At 42.7% G+C, this 20255-nt stretch overlaps 1 protein-coding gene and 1 pseudogene across 1 annotated transcript; one reads left to right on the forward strand and one right to left on the reverse strand.

The window, feature by feature from the left end:
• Positions 1-3417: 3417 nt before the first annotated feature.
• Positions 3418-3724, reverse strand: LOC124517552 (small ubiquitin-related modifier 1-like; annotated as a pseudogene).
• Positions 3725-9987: 6263 nt separating this feature from the next.
• Positions 9988-19891, forward strand: TYMS (thymidylate synthetase). The gene is made up of 7 exons (XM_047087003.1): positions 9988-10296; positions 12051-12124; positions 14660-14834; positions 16445-16546; positions 17355-17530; positions 17922-17993; positions 19292-19891. The coding sequence occupies exons 1-7, from the start codon at positions 10071-10073 to the stop codon at positions 19427-19429; spliced, it is 963 nt and encodes a 320-aa protein (XP_046942959.1). The 5' UTR covers positions 9988-10070; the 3' UTR covers positions 19430-19891.
• The last annotated feature ends 364 nt before the right edge of the window (positions 19892-20255 follow it).

The following is a 20255-nucleotide window of genomic DNA, read 5'->3' on the forward strand; positions in this document are numbered from 1 at the left end:
TAAGCAGAGTGCCAGGTTAAACATGCCTTGTTGATAGGAATAGATGATTCATAAAAGAGAAAAACAACAAAACTAGTTTTTTTTTTTAATATGAAGTTTATTGACAAATTGGTTTCCATACAACACCCAGTGCTCATCCCAAAAGGTGCCCTCCTCAATACCCATCACCCACCCGCCCCTCCCTCCCACCCCCATCAACCCTCAGTTTGTTCTCAGTTTTTAACAGTCTCTTATGCTTTGGCTCTCTCCCACTCTAACGGCCTTTTTTTTTTTTTTTTCCTTCCCCTCCCCCATGGGTTCCTGTTAAGTTTCTCAACAAATCAGGAGACTATAGATGCTGGAGAGGATGTGGAGAAACGGGAACCCTCTTGCACTGTTGGTGGGAATGCAAATTGGTGCAGCCGCTCTGGAAAGCAGTGTGGAGGTTCCTCAAAACTAGTTTTAAAATACTTGGAAAATATGTTCAACCTCATCAGTAATCAAAGACATAAAAATTAAGACACGATAGCATCATATGCCTATCAAACGTGTAAATTTTTTAAAAAATACAAAATAGTGATAGGAGTGTGATGAAATGGGAATTCTTATATGTTATTAGCAGGAACACAAACTGTTGTTGCCTTTTTGAAAACAGCTTTTGGAAAAGCTATTTGAGGGGCACCTGGGTGGCTCAGTTGGTTGAACAGCTGACTCTTGATTTCGGCTCCACCATCTCCTGGTTTTGTGAGTTCAAGCCCGAGTTGGGCTAGCAGCACAGAGACTGCTTGGGATTCTCTCTCTCCCTTTCTCTCTGCCCCTCTCCTGCTTGTTCTCTCTAAATACATACATACATACATACATACATACATACTTAAAAAAATAACAATAAAAAGTCCCCTGCCCATCCTCCAAATCTGTATTTGCAAAATTATTTAAAATAGTAAAAATTTAAAAACAATCTTAATGGTTAAAAACAAGAGAATGGTTAAGTAGGTTGTAGCTTAATATCTTCTAAATTAGTGGCACAATTAAAACTGCATGTAAGGGGCGCCTGGGTGGCTCAGTCGGTTAAGCGTCCGACTTCAGCTCAGGTCACGATCTCACGGTCCATGAGTTCGAGCCCCGCGTCGGGCTCTGGGCTGACAGCTCAGAGCCTGGAGCCTGCTTCCGATTCTGTGTCTCCCTCTCTCTCTGCCCCTCCCCCATTCATGCTCTGTCTCTCTCTGTCTCAAAAATAAATAAACGTTAAAAAAAAATTAAAAAAAAAACTGCATGTAACATTCTCTTTGGGTAATATGATCAATCTTAAAGAATAATTAAATTTTAATTCTAAATTATCATTCATAAGGGACATTGTTAGCAGGTCAGTGTATAATTAAGCTTGATATTACAGGATTTGCTGACTGTCCCTTTAAGTTTTGGAGAACTTTTTTTCAAGTTATAATAGTCAAACAATCAATATCTTTTTAGCATCCACTAAGTGAAGGCACAAACCCAGGTACTGTGGAGGAGAAAATGATGAATTTGACAAGATTCTTTCCCAAATGAGCTCTCTATCCAGCAGGGGATGGAGTGGGAGTTTACAAAACATACATATAACAATGACACAAGGTGGCATGTAGCCAGTCCCAAGATGGGGGCCTTTGGGAACTGAGGAGAGGACACTTTACTTTCCAGAAAAGGAGAAACTTCTTGGCTGGATATATTTCCTTTTTCACCTTCCTTTCCCACTGGCCTTCTATCCCCTTTCCTGTGCTTTTTCCCTCCCCTCATTCCTTCCCACCCTCTCTTCTCTCTTCTTTTCTTTAAAAAAAAAAAATGGTTTTCCATTATTTTATTATACATTAATTTTTTCAAAAGCCAAGAGCATTTATTGTATTCCACATTCTGAACCTTTATTCCAAGAAAAAAATACACTATCCAAAATTATTTACTAATATTTTGATTCTTGCTGCTTTTTTTTAAAGGTAAGAAGACCTAACTCATCGTACACCTGGCAAGTAGAATCACCTCTTCAGGTACCTCTGAGACCTGAAAATCCCAAATGTATAAAACAATGTAATAAACGTAATACCAGGAAAACATGTCAGTTTTATATTATGAAGTACTATTAATTTTACGTTGAATGACAGATTAATAGCTATTCAAATTGATTTAAAGTAGAATACCTTTTTTAAAAAATCACATGTACATATTACTAAATTCTATGGTACATTAGTAGTTCCTTGTATATTAAATAAATATTAAATTGCCAAGATGTCTCTGTTCTATCATTTCTACTACAAATACACCACTTTCTAATTAACGGAGGATACTTCTTTCAATTTGCTCTTGAATTTATAATATAATAATTGGCTTTTTGAAAAAAAATCTATAATTCATTTCTTTGTTTAGTAAAAACCTGTAACTTATGTATAGATTTTTTTCTGTTGAATACACTTCTGCATGAATAAATTTATTAACTGCTAATGAAAATTATAACTTTCCTGGGATCTTCTAACAAGACTTTTATCTTAAAATGCTTTGTCTTCAGTGAAGCCACCTTTGGAGTTAGTCATTACTCCCACCATCTCTGTCATCTCAACTCCAGGCTAATATTTCTCTTCTTTTGGTCAAGATCCTGAATTTTTTTTTGTTTATGTATTTATTTTGAGAGAGAGAGAGTGTGCGTGTGTCCATTTGCACGTGAGCCAAGGAGGGGCAGAGAGAGGAGAGAGAATCCCAAGCAGGCTCTGTGCTAAATGCGCCTTGCAAGCATCATTCTACTTTCTGTGTCTATGAATTTGCCTCCTCTAGGCACCTCACATAAGTGGAATCATACAGCCTTTGTCCTTGTATGACTGGCTTATTTTACTTAGCATGATGTCCTTAAGTTTCATCCATTTTGTAAAGCAGGGCTCGATCCCATGACCATGAGATCATGACCTGAGCCGAAATCAAAAGTCAGACACTCAACCGACTGAGCCACCCAGGTGCCGCCAGACCCTCACATTTTAAAAGGAACTTCCACTTAAGGAAAGGTCATTTTTCCACAGCTCAGTTCTCTGAAAAACTTCCATCTCCCACTGAAGGTCATAGTCCAGGGGTGAAGCAATCACACATTAGAACTTCAGAATTCTGGAAAGTCATTATGAACACTCGCATTGGTCAATCTTATTTATCACAAGCCTGAAAATGCACAGTCCTGGAAAAGGTGGCATCTCTGTGCACACATGTAATTTTTAAAAAGGAGAGGGCAATATGAAAGGGGCTGAGGTTTGATCACCAAAAATCAGCACAATGAAAACAAGGGATAATGAATAATGGGCACTAGAATTCAAAATTAATGTTTTAAAGAGATGGGGTGTCAGTTTTCAATTCCGTTTTGAACATCACATTACTAATGAATTATTTTTAAAAATAAAAAAGGATTGAGGCAAAGAAAAAAATAAAAAGAATATCTAAATCCTGGAATGACCCCGTTTGTTCCTGATAAACTTCAATCACATTTTCTTCCTCCATCTCCAGTTCTTTCGGAGTGTGATTATCCGCAATTCTCTCACCTTCAAAGAGGAACCTGAGGCAAATTCATCGAACCCCCTGTCGTTAACAGTATGATTCTTTGAGTTTCTTGAGATGCATTGTCATTTTCACTTTGAAGTGAATCTCACTGCTATCCTGTCCAATGACTTTGAGTTTAACGTATTCTCCTTCCTTTTTATCCCCCCAAGTCCTTAGTTGAAGGTTTTGCTTCCTGGTCAGACATGGTGGCTATGGCTTCATCCAGGATCTCCACACAACCCTGGCCTTGGTAGACAGAACCATGCTCTGGGGTTTATAGAAATCTAGACTTTTTTTTATTGTGAATATATATATATATATATATATATATGTATATATGTATATATATGTATATATATATGTATATATAAAACAAACTGTATTATTTTAACCATTTTTAAGTGTACGGTTCAGTAGCATTAAGTAAATTCACATTACTGTGCAGTCATCACCCCCATCCATCACCAGAACTTTTTTCACTTTCCCCAAATTAAACTCTATACCCATTAAACACTAACTCCCCGTTTCTCTCTTCTACCAGTGCCTTGCAAGCACCATTCTACTTTCTGTGTCTATGAATTTGCCTCCTCTAGGCACCTCACATAAGTGGAATCATGCAGTCTTTGTCCTTTTGTGACTGGCTTTTTTTGCTTAGCATGATGTCCTTAAGTTTTATCCATTTTGTAGCGGGTGTCGGAATTTCTTTTTAAGGCTGAAGACTATTCCTTTGTGTGGGTGTCACGTTTTTGTTTATTCACTCATTCATCCATGGACACCTGGGTTGCCTCCACTTTTTGGCCGCTGTGAATAAGGTTGCTATAGGCATGAGTGTACTTCATTGTTTCTTTGTAAAATTACCATAACAGGGTTCTCTTTGAACAAGGCCATACATATTTTATGGAAAATCCAAGATGTCACTTACTTAACCTCATAATTTGAACCTTGGCGCAATATAATAATCAGAGAGTCATTTGCTAGTATATGTCACTAAAGATTACATTGGAAATATATTTGTAGTCAGTCTTTCAAGTTATAAAGAGGAATATAATGAAAGAGAGGACTCAAAACCTTTAAAGCATTTCCCACACAGTGTTGATATTCTACTTGATGGGAAGTCTTGTCAGAGAAAGTTAGACGAGTCAGAGGCAGCCGGTTGAAAATAATTCACTCCAGATGACTATAAAGTTTCTCCTATCAAAAGTGAGGGCTATTAAAAAAGATAGGACACTATTGATAGAATCTTGGGTTCCTTAATGTACTGAAGTCAGAGCCTTTTCAACCACATATTTGATATATTTGTCAGACAAGGTGCCAAAAATTAAGTTAAAAAGGGAAACTTTCTAAGCGCCTTTCTAAAGGGCCAATGAACTATGGGAAACTTGTAGACTGAGGAGTAGGAAGAGGGGTTGGTAAGTGGAAAGCAGAGGTCTCAAAAACCTTCTGTGACAAGGCTGACCCAGATTCCAATCCCCACTGCTGTATTTCCTAGGTGTGTGACTTCAGGCAAGATGCTTAATGTCTCTAAACCTCAGTATCTTTACCTTAAAGTAATAGAAGGAATAGTTCTTGTTTTATAGCATAGTTGTGAGAACTACAGGAATTAATCCATAATGATAAGCATTAATAAATGGTAGCATTGATTATAAAGTAATATTATTATCAAGTGCCTGACTCACAGTTGGCTCTCAAAAATGTTCGTTTCCTGCTTCTTTACCTAATTATACCAACATTCTTGAGTTTGCTGTGTAAAGAAAAGAAGGTTTCTTCAGACCAGTAATATTCAAATGTTTTTGCTCTCAAACTTCCTAAAAGGGACATGAAAAAGTTATACTTGCTCTTGTATGTGATTTTTCAACATAAGTTGAAAGAATAGCAAAATTTTATTTTCCCATGTATTGTAAATATTAGCATTTCAAACATGAAATGGTTTCATCTCTCTTTAAAATATATCCAATGGAATCTAAATATCATGGAAATTTGATACCCAGAATCATCCACTTAAACAAATACACAAACAAGTTATTCTTTAACAATGAGAAATTTTCTTTCCATTTTCTCCTTAAACTCTGTTTTTCATTCTTTTTTCAAAGAATTTTATCCTAATGTAATATATTTTTATGTTTAAGCATCTTTTATTGATCAATAAAATGTAAGCATTTTTAGGTTTTTTAAAGTTTTTTTCTTCCTTCCTTCCTTCCTTCCTTCCTTCCTTCCTTCCTTCCTTTCTTTCAGAGAGAGACAGAGCACAAGCAGGGGCAGGGCAGAGAGACAGGGAGATGAGCCCTGTGTAGGGCTCAAACACACGAACCATGAGATGAACCATGGTTCATGAACCATGACTTCAGATATGAGCTGAAGTCAGATGCTTAACCCAGGAGCCCCAAATTTATTTATTTATTTTGAGAGAGACAGAGACAGCATGCATGGGGGAGGGAGAGGAGAGAGCGAGAATCCCAGACTGCACTGTCAGCGCAGAGCTCCATGAGGGGCTCTAACTCACAAAACTGCAAGATCATGACCTGATCCGAAATCAAGAGTCAGTTACTTAACTGACTGAGCCACCCAGGTGCGATTTAGATTTTAAAAATCAAAAATCTGCCCAGAGGAGCACCCGGGTGGCTCACTTGGTTAAGCGTCCAACCCTAGATATCAGCTCAGGTCTTGATCTCAGGGTCGTGAGTTCAGGCCCTGCATTGGGCTCCATGCTGGGCATGGAGTCTACTTTAAAAAAAAAAAAAATCTGCCCAGGCACAAAAATCTAGGTATCAAATATTCATTCTCAGTTATCATTTGTAATTATTATTTGTATATTGATTAAAGTAACAAATATACATATCTATGACCATTAAAATATAAAATAGAGGTACCTAGGTGGCTCAGTCAATTGAATGTCTGACTCTTGATTTTGGCTCAGGTCATGAACCCAGGGTCATGGGATGTGGGGTTGAGCCCTGCATTGGGCTCTGTGCTGACAGTGGAGCCTGCCTGAGATTCTCTTCTCTCTCTCCCTCTACCCTCTATATAATTATATATATTATAAATATTTAACAATATTTAACAGAAATAGATCTCTTAATGAGAAGGAAGAGCTTTCCCCCCAATAAGTTAAATGTATCCATTGATACAGTTCTTTCCTAGAGTAAGATAGGATTCAGCACCCATACTACCCCTATTTTTTATTTTTATAGATAAAAGTGCTAGGAAACATACTGGCCTAAATGCAGTGGGGGTTGAATGTTCCTTCTCTCAAGGAGGTCTTGCCTGGTGGTAGGACCTAAAGTAGTTCCTCTGTACAATTATCATGATGAGTGCTGGAGTAATGAATTGGATTGTTGAATCACTGTATTGTATACCTAAACCTAATATAACATGGTATGTTAACTATACTGGAATTAAAATTAAAACTAAAACTAATTAAATAAAGTAATTTCTCTGTACCTGCAGTAGCCCTTTACTGAGTTATGCCATCATCATATCATGATGATTGTTCATTTATGGAGCAGCCACTGGGAAAGGAACCATTCTCTATTATCATCAAACCAAGATCCTCCAAGTACCACAGTGGAAAAGGAATCTCCACACAGGCAGGGGAGCCTATGCTCTTTACCTTGAGATTCTCTTTGTGGTATAACTGATACTCGGCTAGAATAATAAACTCAGCTCAAACTGGCAAAAGGAAACTAAACACAGAGGATAACATACAACTGGAAAATCTAGGCTCTTTTCTGCCTGGGATCCGCCCCGCGGTTGGAAATGTGTGGAGACACTTTTCAGTTGGGGTGAAGTTGGAGGAATATGTACGTTTAGTTGGCTTTCCACAGGCATTCTAAAGCCCTGCAGTATGCTGGACGATCCTGCCCAGTGAAGAACTCTGCAGTTCTGGCCCACCCAGAACATGCTTCCACATGGCATCTTAGCTTCTTATACCCAGGACAATGCTCAAGCTGAACAGACAACATGGGTCCCCATTCCTGCCTGAAGTCTGTTTTCTGAGTTAAGGTTTTCTGACCCAGCATGTCTCCTCCCAAATGACCACCAAAAAGAATGCCCACTGCATCTGGTGCTACCCGCCCTGTCCAAATAGTACAACACAATACAGGAGGGCTATCATTCCTAATAGGAGACCGATGACTCTTTAAAACTATTACTATGCTGGGGTTGGGGACACCTGGGTGGCTCAGTTGGTTAAGTGTCCTACTCTTGATTTCAGCTCAGGTCATGATCTCAGTTTGAAAGATGGAGCCCTGCATCGGGCTCCATGCTGACAGCTCAGAGCCTGCTTGGGATTCTCTTGCTCTCTGTCTCTCAAAATAAATAAATAAACATTTTTTTTTTTTCAAATATCGGTATGGGATGGGGTGGGGAATGTGCTGTAGGAGGGGAAAATGAATCTATGCAGACCTAGGAAAGGCCAGCCTAGTACTGTGATGGATGAAATAGATTTAAAATATCTGCTGTTCTGTAACCCAATGCATTTCTGTTTATTGTGGCCTTTGTGAGCACTCATAAAACCAAACGGCAAGAACAGAGACTTTCCAGCTAGAAGTCTTGTGAAATGTTCCCTGAAGCACTTCTTAGTCTGTTCATAGTATTATCCTCCTTCCAATTAACCCAAATGGCCAGGTATTTTTTAAATTGTCTTTGAGATTTGATTTATTCTTTATAGGCTTTGTGCCACATAAAGGGATGCAAGATTGTTTTCACTGAGCGGATTAGGCAGAGCTGCACATGAAAGATATTCACCTCTTGCTAGAACTTGTGTTTCAATTACAAAAATTTTAACCTTGAGTTTGAGAGGCATATGTTAGCAGAAAGATGTGAGAATCTTGCACAGCCAATACATTTGAGATAACCCGGGGAGAAAAAAAAAGTTGGCTTTATTGAACGGAAAGAAATAGTGTTTGGTATGTTTCATTCAGTGCCAACATCTTACTCTTCATAACCCAAGACCCAGCAACAAAAAATACATTCAGCATCTACTATGTGCTAAAAAAAAAACAGTTGTTGATTCAAAAGACTGCTTGTTGAAATTAGAGAAAGACAAATATCGTATGACTTCACTCATATGAGGACTTTAAGATACAAAACAGATGAACATAAGGGAATGGGAACAAAAATAACATAAAAACAGGGAGGGGGACAAAAATATAAGAGACTTAAATATGGAGAACAAACAGAGTTACTGGAGGGGTTATGGGAGGGGGGATCGGCTAAATGGGTAAGGGGCATTAAGGAATCTACTCCTGAAATCGTTGTTGCACTATATGCTAACTAACCTGGATGTAAATTAAAAAAATAAATAAATTTTTTTAAAGACTGCTTATTGCATGTCCATGTATTAGTACATTTTATTTTTTTTAAAGATTTTCTTTTTAAGTAATTTCCACACCCAACATGGGGCTGTAACCCACAACCCTAAGATGAAGAGTCCCATCCATGGTCTGCTGACTGAGCCAGCCAGGCACCCCTCCAACATTTTAAACTAATTATCAAATTGCTCTTACCCAACAGTGTTTACATTAGAAAGATTTCACAATAAGTGAAATTTTGCTGTCAAAAACTTGAGAATGGCTGGCTGTCATTAATCAAGTAAAAAAAATGGGCCTATTCCACTTCCTCCAGCTACTGGCCTTCGGTGAGGATAGGGAAAAACGGGAAGGCACAGCGCCTGACAGCCTGGTCAAATAACAGGGTTTTGTTTGTTTTTGATTTCATGAATACGTGAGGACTGTTCCAGGCTCCTCTTAGTATTAAATGGCGCGGTGGGGGCTCCTGGGTGGCTCAGTCGGTTGGGCGAATGACTTCACCTCGGGTCACGATCTCACGGTTCGTGGGTTTGAGCCCCGCATCCGGCTCTGTGCTGACAGTTCAGAGCCTGGAGCCTGCTTCCGATTCTGTGTCTCCTTCTCTCTGCACCTCCCCTGCTCGTGCTCAGTCTCTCTCTGACTCTCAAAAACTAAATAAATGTTAATTTTAAATTTATTTATTTATTTATTTATTTTTGGGACAGAGAGAGACAGAGCATGAACGGGGGAGGGGCAGAGAGAGAGGGAGACACAGAATCGGAAACAGGCTCCAGGCTCTGAGCCATCAGCCCAGAGCCTGACGCGGGGCTCGAACTCACGGACCGCGAGATAGTGACCTGGCTGAAGTCGGACGCTTAACCGACTGCGCCACCCAGGCGCCCCTTAAATTTTTTTTTTAATAAAAATAAACGGCGCGGTGAACGCGAAACTTTCTAACCAAAGTGGCCTTTTTCAGCCAATGCACCAAGATACGGTACTTAGGTTGTTAGCATTTAAAGGCGCTAAACACCACAGCTTCAGGTTTCTGGCACGTTTCCCAGAGCGCGCGCTCTGGGCAACTTGTGGCTCGGCGCGCCCGTGGGACGCCGGGAGCCCCAGGGCCGGCCAACGTCACGAGGCAGGAAGGGGCGGAGTCACCGCAGCGGCGGCGGGAAAAAAAGCGCGCAGAACGGTCTGGACCTACTAGCCAGTTGCGCGCTGCTCGCCGCCGTCTGCGTCTTAGACCCCGCAGCCTGCGCCCGCGCCATGCCCGCTCCCGGCTCCGAGCTGCAGCGCCCGCCGGCGCAGCCCGCCGAGCAGAAGCGGGGCGCCGAACCGCAGCCGCAGCCGCAGCCGCAGCCGCCACCCCACGGGGAGCTGCAGTACCTGGGGCAGGTGGAGCACATCCTGCGCTGCGGGTTCCAGAAGGATGACCGCACCGGCACCGGCACGCTGTCGGTGTTTGGCATGCAGGCGCGCTACAGCCTGAGAGGTGACCGCTGCGCGCGCCGGGCGAGTGGGCGTGCGCACGGGTGGGCTCCGAGCGGCCTCTGGAGGAGCGCCCGGGAGAGGCTGGGTCCCGCCACCAGCCTTTAGTCCTAACCTCGATCCTGTGAGCTCCTTAACCCCCGTGCTTTGCAGACGCCAAAACTGAGGTTCGGGTTAGAGAAATGATTTGCGTAAAGTCACGCGGACGGGAGTGACAGAATTGGGAGATAAAACCACGTCCTTTGGCGCCAAGGCCTGCGCATCCCGGTCACGCTCTCTGCCCCAGAGCGGACACGGGCTGGTAGTGCTGACTTCATACCAGAAAATGGGAGAGGATTTGCCTGGGCTTGACCACGGACTTGGCTTAGAGGTTGCCCTTTTTGACTCCTCCTTTCTACCCTCCCCGCCCCCACCCCCTGTGTTGGCCCTTTGGTTTTGCAGTTTTAAAAAATTGGAGCGAAGGAATATGGGCGGGTCAAAGGCGGCCGGAGTAGAGAGTGAATACAGAAGCTGGGCGGGAACTTGTGGTTCCTGACCATTTTTCCGGTCTGGTCCTAACGAACCAGCTTTCCTCTTAAACGTTGAAACAGGAAAGCGAAGAGTTCGAGTAGAAGTTCTTATTCCTGTTTTCCTTCAAAACAGGATGGCCCCTGGGAAGTGTCTCTTGGGGGTTGTTAGAGTCAGGCTTTCAGGGGACAAAGGGGTGGGGTGGGGGTGGGCACAAGACAGGTATCCTTGACACGGGTATGGAGATGGTTTTAAGTAGGGAGACCTACTATTAGTGAAGGACTGTGGTGGGCAGGGGAGGACCCACACTTAACCCCACACCCATTTTAGATACTGGAAAATACCCAGGCTGCAGTGGCAGAGGAATCCACCCTCCTGCCGCTCCGCACAGTGGCCTCCAGTGACCCAAAGACCTAGCTTTTACTCCAGCCCTTCTGCAAGTTCCTTCAGCTTCCTCCTATACTTAAAATGGAGGAAATCGTGCTCAGTAGGCAGTACCGATAAAAGTACTTGAAAAAAAATCTGTCCTTTTTACATGTATAGCAACTATACAATTGATAAGATGAACTGAATAGGTACCACATTTAGAGATAAGCTTTTATATTTTGATCTGTTGCTTGATGCAAGCTTGTACATTCCCTCCTGGTGCCTATAAAATGGTGATCTTAAGGATGCTTCAAACAAGGTTGTTTTGTCATGCATATCAAGTGTTTAAACAGTTATTATTTTTGGTACACTTAAATAATAGAGGTTAATTTGCTTTGCAGATAATTAATAACTATTCTTTAGCTTTGGCCATTGTGATATCTACTGTCTCCTGGACCTGAGTAAGTTTTCCCTGGCAGGATAATCACGGAATAGCCCTGGGAGCCTTCAGCCTTTGTCCTAGGGCACATTTTGTGTGTTGTCTTCACACTTCTCTGAAGGATTCACACTAGCTGGCAAGTGGATGTAGTTCTTTCCCTGTCCACATGGGCATCCTGCCTGGACAGTGTTCCATCTCAGTGTGGAATTCCTGTGGTGGTCAAGGGATTCAGGAGGGCAGTCTCCTCTGAATTGGGTCACTGACTTCGCTGTATCCTGTGAGCTCCACCCTGGTCTGGGGTACCCACGTGACTAGAGTCAAAGTTTCCTGCTTGCTCCTGTGGTCACTCAAAGGCCTGTGTCCTGGGGCAGTTTTCCTTTACAGAGAAAGTTGGATGGTGTCTTCTGTTTTCCCATCTTGAAATTATCTGGCAAACTGTTTTTCAGATGAATTTCCTCTACTGACAACCAAGCGTGTATTCTGGAAGGGTGTTTTGGAGGAGTTGCTGTGGTTTATCAAGGTAAAGAAGCTGCTGCTATTGGGAATCAACAGTCTGTTCTCAACCCAGCACCAGCGAGATCCTTTAAAAAGTCAAATCATGTCATTCTTCACCTATAGCCCTTAGTGGCTCCCATTTCACACAGTAAGAGCCAGGGGCCCCTGTCCCAGCTCTGGCTTCAGCTGGCTTGCTGCTCACTCTGCTCCACCCACCTGGCCTCTTTACTAAACTTTGAGCACATCAGAACATTGCCACCTAGGGCTCTGGAACTTGCCAGTCCTGTTCCCTGGAGCCTTCCCCTACATGCAGCATGACTCACTCCCTCACCTCCTTCAAGTCTCTGCTCAGTGGGCCTTCCCTAACCTTCCCATCTAAGACTGATTATCCCCCTCTCCCTCCCCGACATACACACACCCTCCTCCTACCCTCCTTTGTTTTTTCTGCAGAGAAACATCATCAGCTGATGTATGATGTGTGTCCTCCCCTTTCCCCCCTGGAAGGGGGAAAGTAGACAACAAATGAACAAGTAAAATGTATTAGAAGCTCCATGAGGGCAGAGAATTTGTTTTTTCCTGTTCACTTTTTATCCCCTGGGCCTAGAACATAGCCTGCCATATAGTAGATACTCAACATAGATTGATCACTGAATATGGATCCCAACCATGTTCTCATATTTGTATAAGCTAGAATGATCTCTTGAGTAACAAGCTATACCTCTTCTGAAGAGCCAGGTAGGTACCTTGGGTAAGGGCTAAGGTGCTGTGATGATGGACAGCTTCCTCTTGCTCTGTCTCCTGGTCCAGGCTGGTAATATTCTGGCCAGTGCTGGTTAGAGGGTGCCTGAGGAGATGGGCTCAGTTCTGGGCTGTGTAGAAACCGGGATCCCTTCTACAGAGCACTCTGTGTGGCTTGTATGATCTTGGGCCAAACCAAACTCAAGACTTCCTACTGCATTTTAGAAAGGGTTTAGAATTCGATCCAATCCAGTCTTCCTTAGTTCCATGTTCTTTTTTTAAATTTTTAAAATTTTTTTTAACATTTATTTATTTTTGAGAGACAGAGCACAAGCGGGGAAAGGGCAGACACACACACACATACACACAGAATCCAAAGCAGGCTCCAGGCTCTGAGCTGTCAGCACAGAGCCCGATGCGGGGCTCGAACCCACGAATTGTGAGATCATGACCTCTGAGCCGAGGTCAGATGCTTAACCGACTGAGCCACCCAGGGGCCCCTGCTTAGTTCTATATTCTCGAGGCATTTTCTTCCATGTTGTCTTCTCTCAGCTGACAATGAGTGTCTAGTTCCAGGCACGTCATCAGAAATCTCAGAAGATGACATTTATAAACCATCTAGTGCCCAGTCTGAATGGATATAAAAGGGAGACATTTGAAGCAATATGGGAAAGATAGAAAAATGACGTCTTGGAGGTGGAAAAAGTATAAACAAAAACAGAAGGGAGGAAACGAGATGCTCAGAAATAAATGCAGTCACTTGTTTTAATTTAGCGTGAATTCAGGATTCTAAGAACCCTTTACCAGGAACGTGTCAGGCTCCCCTCTGATAGAGTTGCTCCCTGAGTGACTGGATGAAACACAGGAGTCAGAATGAACCTGCACTGCTGCTGGCATCCGTGGGCAGGATGGAGAGACGGGGTCTGTGCTGAAGTTAGGATCTGTGGTGCACTGAGCACTTTGTGTCCTCTACCCTCACACTACTGTGTGTGGGGAATACTGAGCTCTTATGTGGATGGAGATAGCAAGGCCAGGGGGTCAGGGAGCTGTCAGAGAAGGGTCGTGGAGGGCAGGCACAGAGCCCCGGTGTGTGTGTGTGGCACCACAGCCTTGTTTGTCCCCATTACAGCATGTCCTACCCAGAGGCCGTTGAGATCTGTCTGTGACCTGGAGGCACAATCAGGACATAGGTTAGGATGATATGGGCCACATCTGATGAGTTTAAATATAAGAAATAAACATGGGCTCGTACTTGGGAAAAAACAAAACACCACCTTAACTGCATATATAGGTTGGGGTAAACATAACTCGACAGTGGCACATATAATGTGGATGATAGATTTGCAAGAAAAGCTGATACCGATTACACCAATTAGTGAAATAGCCTATGTACCAACCAGGTCTAAGATACACTGAACAGACTGCAGGTGAGGCATTAAGTGCATTTTGGGGGATCACACTTAGACACACATTTTGTTAAAAAGCACAAGACTGTTAGGCGAGGTGGGAATAATGAAAGGATTTGGAGGTGTTTAATCTAGAACATTTAGTTGAGAAGAATAGGAGAAAAGATTTGAAAGGGTAATAATTCCAAGAATCACCTGTCCTGGAAGTGATACCAGAAAACTGCCCTAGAGGCCCTCAAAAAGTCAGCTGGGACTGGCCTTTAAAGATGGGATGTCCAGCTGTGCAGGACGTGTGAGTGCCTGTCCCTGGTGTGTTAGCACGGGCCAGAGGCCTAATTGGTGGGAAGCTCTTGGGCTATCAACTCCTTATGGCTCAGTTCACTTGGATGCCTTCTCTGTTGTCCTGTCTCTTCCAGGGATCTACAAACGCTAAGGAACTGTCATCCAAGGGAGTGAAAATCTGGGATGCCAATGGGTCCCGAAACTTCTTGGACAGCCTAGGATTCTCCAACAGAGAAGAAGGGGATTTAGGCCCAGTTTATGGCTTTCAGTGGAGGCATTTTGGGGCAGAATACAAAGATAAGGATTCAGGTGAGAAAACAGAGCAAAGCCTTAATTTCCTGAGCATCTGGTATAGCATGAGTTTGCTCCATTGTTTCTAGTGAAGTTGGGGTTGTAAGAAGCCAGTCTGAGGAGCTGATATATATAGAACTTTGACCTTGTGAGGTCAACACTCTTGGTTGTTAGTTTTTATTGGGTGCTTGGTACTTTCTGTAGCTTGTTTCGCTAGCAGATAGTTGGTCTGCTGGTTGGTCAGTTGGTTGCTGTGTTGGGGAATAAGGTAGGAGTTCATCTGGGGGACAAAAAGAACAAGGATCGCCTTGTGGTGGCTTGATCTCCCTTTTTGATACTGAGCCACCCAGCACCCTTTAGGTGGAGCTTATGTAATAGCAGTTGTTGGGTTACCCTCTTCTCCCTGCCCTCCTGGGGTAGACAAGAAGATGAAACATCTTACTCCTGGATGGTGACCTTCCTCAGTCATTTGGTGGCACCACCTGCCCCAGTCCTTTGACCCTGTCCTGCTTGTCCATAGGCCAGGCGTTGCAAAAGCAAATGCCTACCTCCTCAGGGTGTGTGTGTGTGTGTGTACACATACATAGGAAGTAATAGTTTGCTAGCTGGACAGAAACCACTGACAGCACCTGTAGATTTATGTAAGTACCACAACCAAAATCTAGAACTGTGCCATCATGGTGCATCTTTTTTTTTTTTTTTAATCTTTTATTTATTTTTGAGAGAGAGTATGTGAGCAGGGGAAGGAACAGAGAGAGGGAGACACAGAATCCAAAGCAGGCTCCAGGCTCTGAGCTGTCAGCACAGAGCCCAATGTGGGGCTCGAACCCACTAACCGTGAGATCATAACCTGAGCCAGAGTCAGATGCTCAACCAACGGAGCCACCTAGGCGCCCCTTTTTAATCTTTGTTATTACTTTTTCTGAAGCTGTGATTGTGACAGAACTTTCTTCTCTCCAAAATTAAGAGCTGCTAGACCAGAACCTAGTCTAACACCAATAAGTGGAAGTTTAACCAGAGTGAATATAAAGCTCCACATTCCTCAGACTTTTCAGCTTCCAGTTCCATTTCAGGAAGAAGGCAAGGAATTAAAGTCCAGAGACCAGGAATGGGAGAAAAGTACAAGGTGGTGTAATAGTTAAAGAGGTTTCCTGATGTTTATGGATCAGCAGGGGTTTGGCTGCTAAATTTTAATTTTAGATGTAAATAATGCTAGATCACAGAGGGGAATCCACCCACAGTCTTTTGTTAGTATGTTCCACAGCAGTAAAGTGTGACAAGAATGGTTGATGGGTATAGAGACAGTCCGTGGGACCACTGGAAGAAACCGATTGCTGGGATTGGAGAAGGTTAGGAAGGGGAGGGGTTGCACCATGACAGACCGAATATTTAAAAAAGACTCATAGAAAAGAAAATAGACTTTGTTATGGCTCCAGAGAATAGACCTAGGAGCCCTGAACTCAACATCACCCCACGAGAGCTAAGCAATTTGTAGAGTGGATTAGATACCTTGTAGTGTGGCCACAGGGGGGCTGTGGTAGGACAGTGGTGGATGGCCTCTAAGGTCATCTCATAAGATCCTGTGATTGATATGTGGACATGTCTTCTCTTTTTTGACGATTCTACAGATTATTCAGGTCAAGGAGTAGATCAACTGCAAAAGGTGATTGACACAATCAAAACCAACCCCGATGACAGAAGAATCATCCTGTGTGGTTGGAATCCAAAAGGTTGGAAGCATCCCAATTATTGTCTTGTGTCCTAACTGTAACATTAGCCCAAAGGGAAGCCATGTAGCTTTGCATGGAGGCTACCGAGAGGAGGCTGGATCCTGGGAACCACCACCCTCAGCTGCATGGCTGATATGACCCTGGGCAGGTCACACTTGGCCCCATTTTCACCTTCAGATGATGGGGTTGGATGCAGATGATTTTAATGTGTGTATTTATACTTATTCTTACTCCAAAGAGGGCTTTAAATTACCTATAAAAATACACCAAGGATTTTAACAGTTTAAATTGGGGCAGATGAAGTTTCATGTCCCTGCCACCTGGCTGTTAACATTTTAACAGTTATATTATAAAATTAAACTGACCAAGATGTAATAAATATTACCCAGAGTCAGATATTTGGTTTTATAATAGAGACTTTGAATACAGGAGGGTGTGCCTGAGATGCACACCTGTGGTCCTTGTAAATGAATGAATTCCTCCTGTACTTGTAGTTTGGTGCCATGAAGGTAGCACAAGTAATTTCCGCTTGGATCAAAGAGTGTTGCTTCAGTTGTAAATGGACATCTGCAGAAGTCTTCTGTTGATGGATGGGTCACCGTAGGCGTTGTTCCATCCTCAGGATTGGAATGGTCTGCTCTTGACATAGGGGGAGGTGTGGGTCATGGGGGGTGGGGTCACTGGCCCAGTGGCTTTTTCTCATGATCTCCCCCATGTGAGTTGTCTTCTGTTTCTCTGTTTTACTCTGTGTATAGCTGCATTCTTTAAAACCACCAACTCCTCATTTTCCTTTGTGCTGGCTCCTCAGATCTTCCTCTGATGGCCCTGCCTCCGTGCCATGCTCTTTGCCAGTTCTACGTGGTGAACGGTGAACTGTCCTGCCAGCTGTATCAGAGGTCAGGAGACATGGGCCTGGGTGTACCCTTCAACATCGCCAGCTACTCCCTGCTCACCTACATGATCGCACACATCACAGGCCTGAAGGTGAGCTGCTCTCTGGAAGGAATGATTGCTACCAGCCTAAAGCACTGAGCTCTTAGATTCTTCAACGTGGAAAAATTAATTGCAGAGTATTCAGTGTCTGATTACTTTTAAAATGTGCTCTAGGTAATTAAGAAATGAACTTGCTCACCTTGCAGCTTCCCATGGAGCTTTCCTGTCTTTGTGGTCTGTATAAACAAGCAGGTTTATATAGTTTATAATATAAGACAACTCTTATGAATACCACCTTTTCTCAAAAGCTACACTGGTGAAATTCTTTTCTAAAAAGCCTTGGAATGTCTGCATAGTGTACGTAATATGCTTTCAAATGATGTGTTTTAAAGGAATTGAAACTAAAAACATTTACCATTTTGCTTGCTCCTGTGCGATTTAGCCAGGTGACTTCATACATACTTTGGGAGATGCGCATATTTACCTGAATCACATTGAACCGCTAAAAATGCAGGTAAGAATGATACCGGTCATGCTTTGGAGTTTGGTAACCTCTCTTGATAAAAGGCTGCCGTCTAGAACATCCCTCATATAACAGCCCTTCTGCTCTGTGCTGTGGCAGATAAGATGGACTGTTCCAACTACAGGGCTTCAGCTTAGGGATGGTGGTGGGCAGGGACAAGGCGGACACATTTTAGCACCCACAGACACTTAACAGTGCTGGGAGGTACTAGATAGCGGGACCAGAGAGGGAGAGCCCATATTTGGACCAGTGGGTTTGGGACCTTCCCAGAGGTAGCATTTTCAACTCATATTTTTACTTGAAGGAAAATTTAAATGCAGATGTTTTCCCGTCATATGAAATACCATACTTAGGTATTAACTTTCAAAAGTCTGTTCAAATCCTGAGTTATAGCAGCCAACAAATGATTTTAAATGGCAATTAAAAAATGAGTTGTCTAGGGGCACCCGGGTGGCTTGGTTGGCTGAATATCTGACTCTTGATTTCGGCTCAGGTTGTAATCTCATGGTCATGGGATTGAGCCCTCAGTGGGGCTCTGCGCGGGGCATGGAGCCTGCTAGGGATTCTTCCTCCCTCTCTCTGCCCCTCTCCTGCATCCACACGTGCTCTAAGAAAATAAAATTAAATAAGTCCAATGCTTAATGATCCCCAAGAAAAAAAATTTTGAACCGAAACCCTTTTGGCCCCTTCCAGGTGAGATCCAGGTTTTGAAAGTTCCTCCTTTGAGGGAGTTTAGCTGCTTTTGTTTAGAGGGTAACTTCAGGGTTTACCCAGTTGCCTCTCTGGCTGTCTGCTCCAGTCTGGACAGAATAACGTGAGGTTGTAACCCGTGTGCCTGCCCTCAGTGCCACCATCTGTTCATGCCAGGAACACCAGCTTGCATCCCTTTCTGTTGTCAGATGTCACATCTTACATTGCCCTCACTGCCAAGGACAGTTGGGATACGGATTTGGGGACTCATACTCCCATACTGAGCACTGTAACTTCTGAGTAGTTACGGATTTGAAAGTAAAAGATTGCATCCTGTCCTTAATAAATTTACCAAGAACAGCCAATTATGAGATGAGCCACAAGGCTCCACCCGATGTGATTCCACATAATATCCTTCAGTCCCCACTTGTGGGAGAGGATCAGTTATATTCCAGTAGTGTTGCATAAGCAGGGACAGGTGTCCATACTATTACAGTCCTATGAAATAATATTTTGTTGATAAAATACTGTGTACTTGTCTCAGAATTAAAGCAGCTTGCACCGATAATGGCAAAATAACGATTTCCTATTATTTTTAGCTCCAGCGAGAACCAAGGCCTTTCCCAAAGCTCAGAATCCTTCGAAAAGTTGAGACAATTGATGACTTCAAGGCTGAAGACTTTCAGATTGAGGGGTACAATCCTCACCCCACTATTAAAATGGAAATGGCTGTTTAAAATGCTTTTAAGGGAGATACCGGAAAGATACGGATTCTTGAGGGATTAGACTCAATGCCCGGATGAAAGGTGTTTCACCTTAAAGAAAGAACGAACTAGGTCAGAAGTCTATTGGTGACCGGCAGTTACACTTGATTAGCTTTTGAGAATGTTGCCACTGGCCAACAGTTCTCTTACTAACAAACGACCTTGAGTTTGGTTAACTCCCTGGGGATGTGTGAAACTGCCAAGATTAGGGATAAAGTAAGGAGAGTAAAAATTTATATGCTCTTAAAATGTGTACCTGCATTTCAATCCCACATTTTTATGAAGCTCAGTGCATTTCAATTACATGAAAACTATTCCCCCAGATTTGAGCAAGCTGAATAACACCAGCATGCATGATAATGTACAGTTGTAGTTATGAACATTTAAAGTTACTTGCTTTATATATTGCTATAATAAAGGAGTGTTGTGCATTCATCTGGTGTTTTGTTTTTTAATTTTTTTTTATTCTGTATTGCCATTCTGCTCACTGCTTGCATAAAATAGATTTAACTGAACCCTCCTAAATAAACATATGCTGTATTCTCGTTTGGATCCTGCTTAGAGGGTTAGTATATTTTAGAAATGCTGACTAGACTGTATTTTGCCTTGTTTTTCTGCAGTTCATCTAATTCTGGCTGCATTTTATCATTAGCATTTAATGACCATTTAGGATAAAGGTTTACTTAAGGGTTATGGAAAAATAATACATGAAATGCCATTTTTTTTTTTAATTTTTTTTTTCAACGTTTATTTATTTTTGGGACAGAGAGAGACAGAGCATGAACGGGGGAGGGGCAGA

The sequence above is a fragment of the Lynx rufus genome, unplaced genomic scaffold (genome assembly GCF_022079265.1).
Source record: "Lynx rufus isolate CCGP_SWC_20201006 ecotype Redwood Valley unplaced genomic scaffold, mLynRuf1.p SCAF_22, whole genome shotgun sequence".
Lineage (NCBI taxonomy): Eukaryota > Metazoa > Chordata > Mammalia > Carnivora > Felidae > Lynx > Lynx rufus.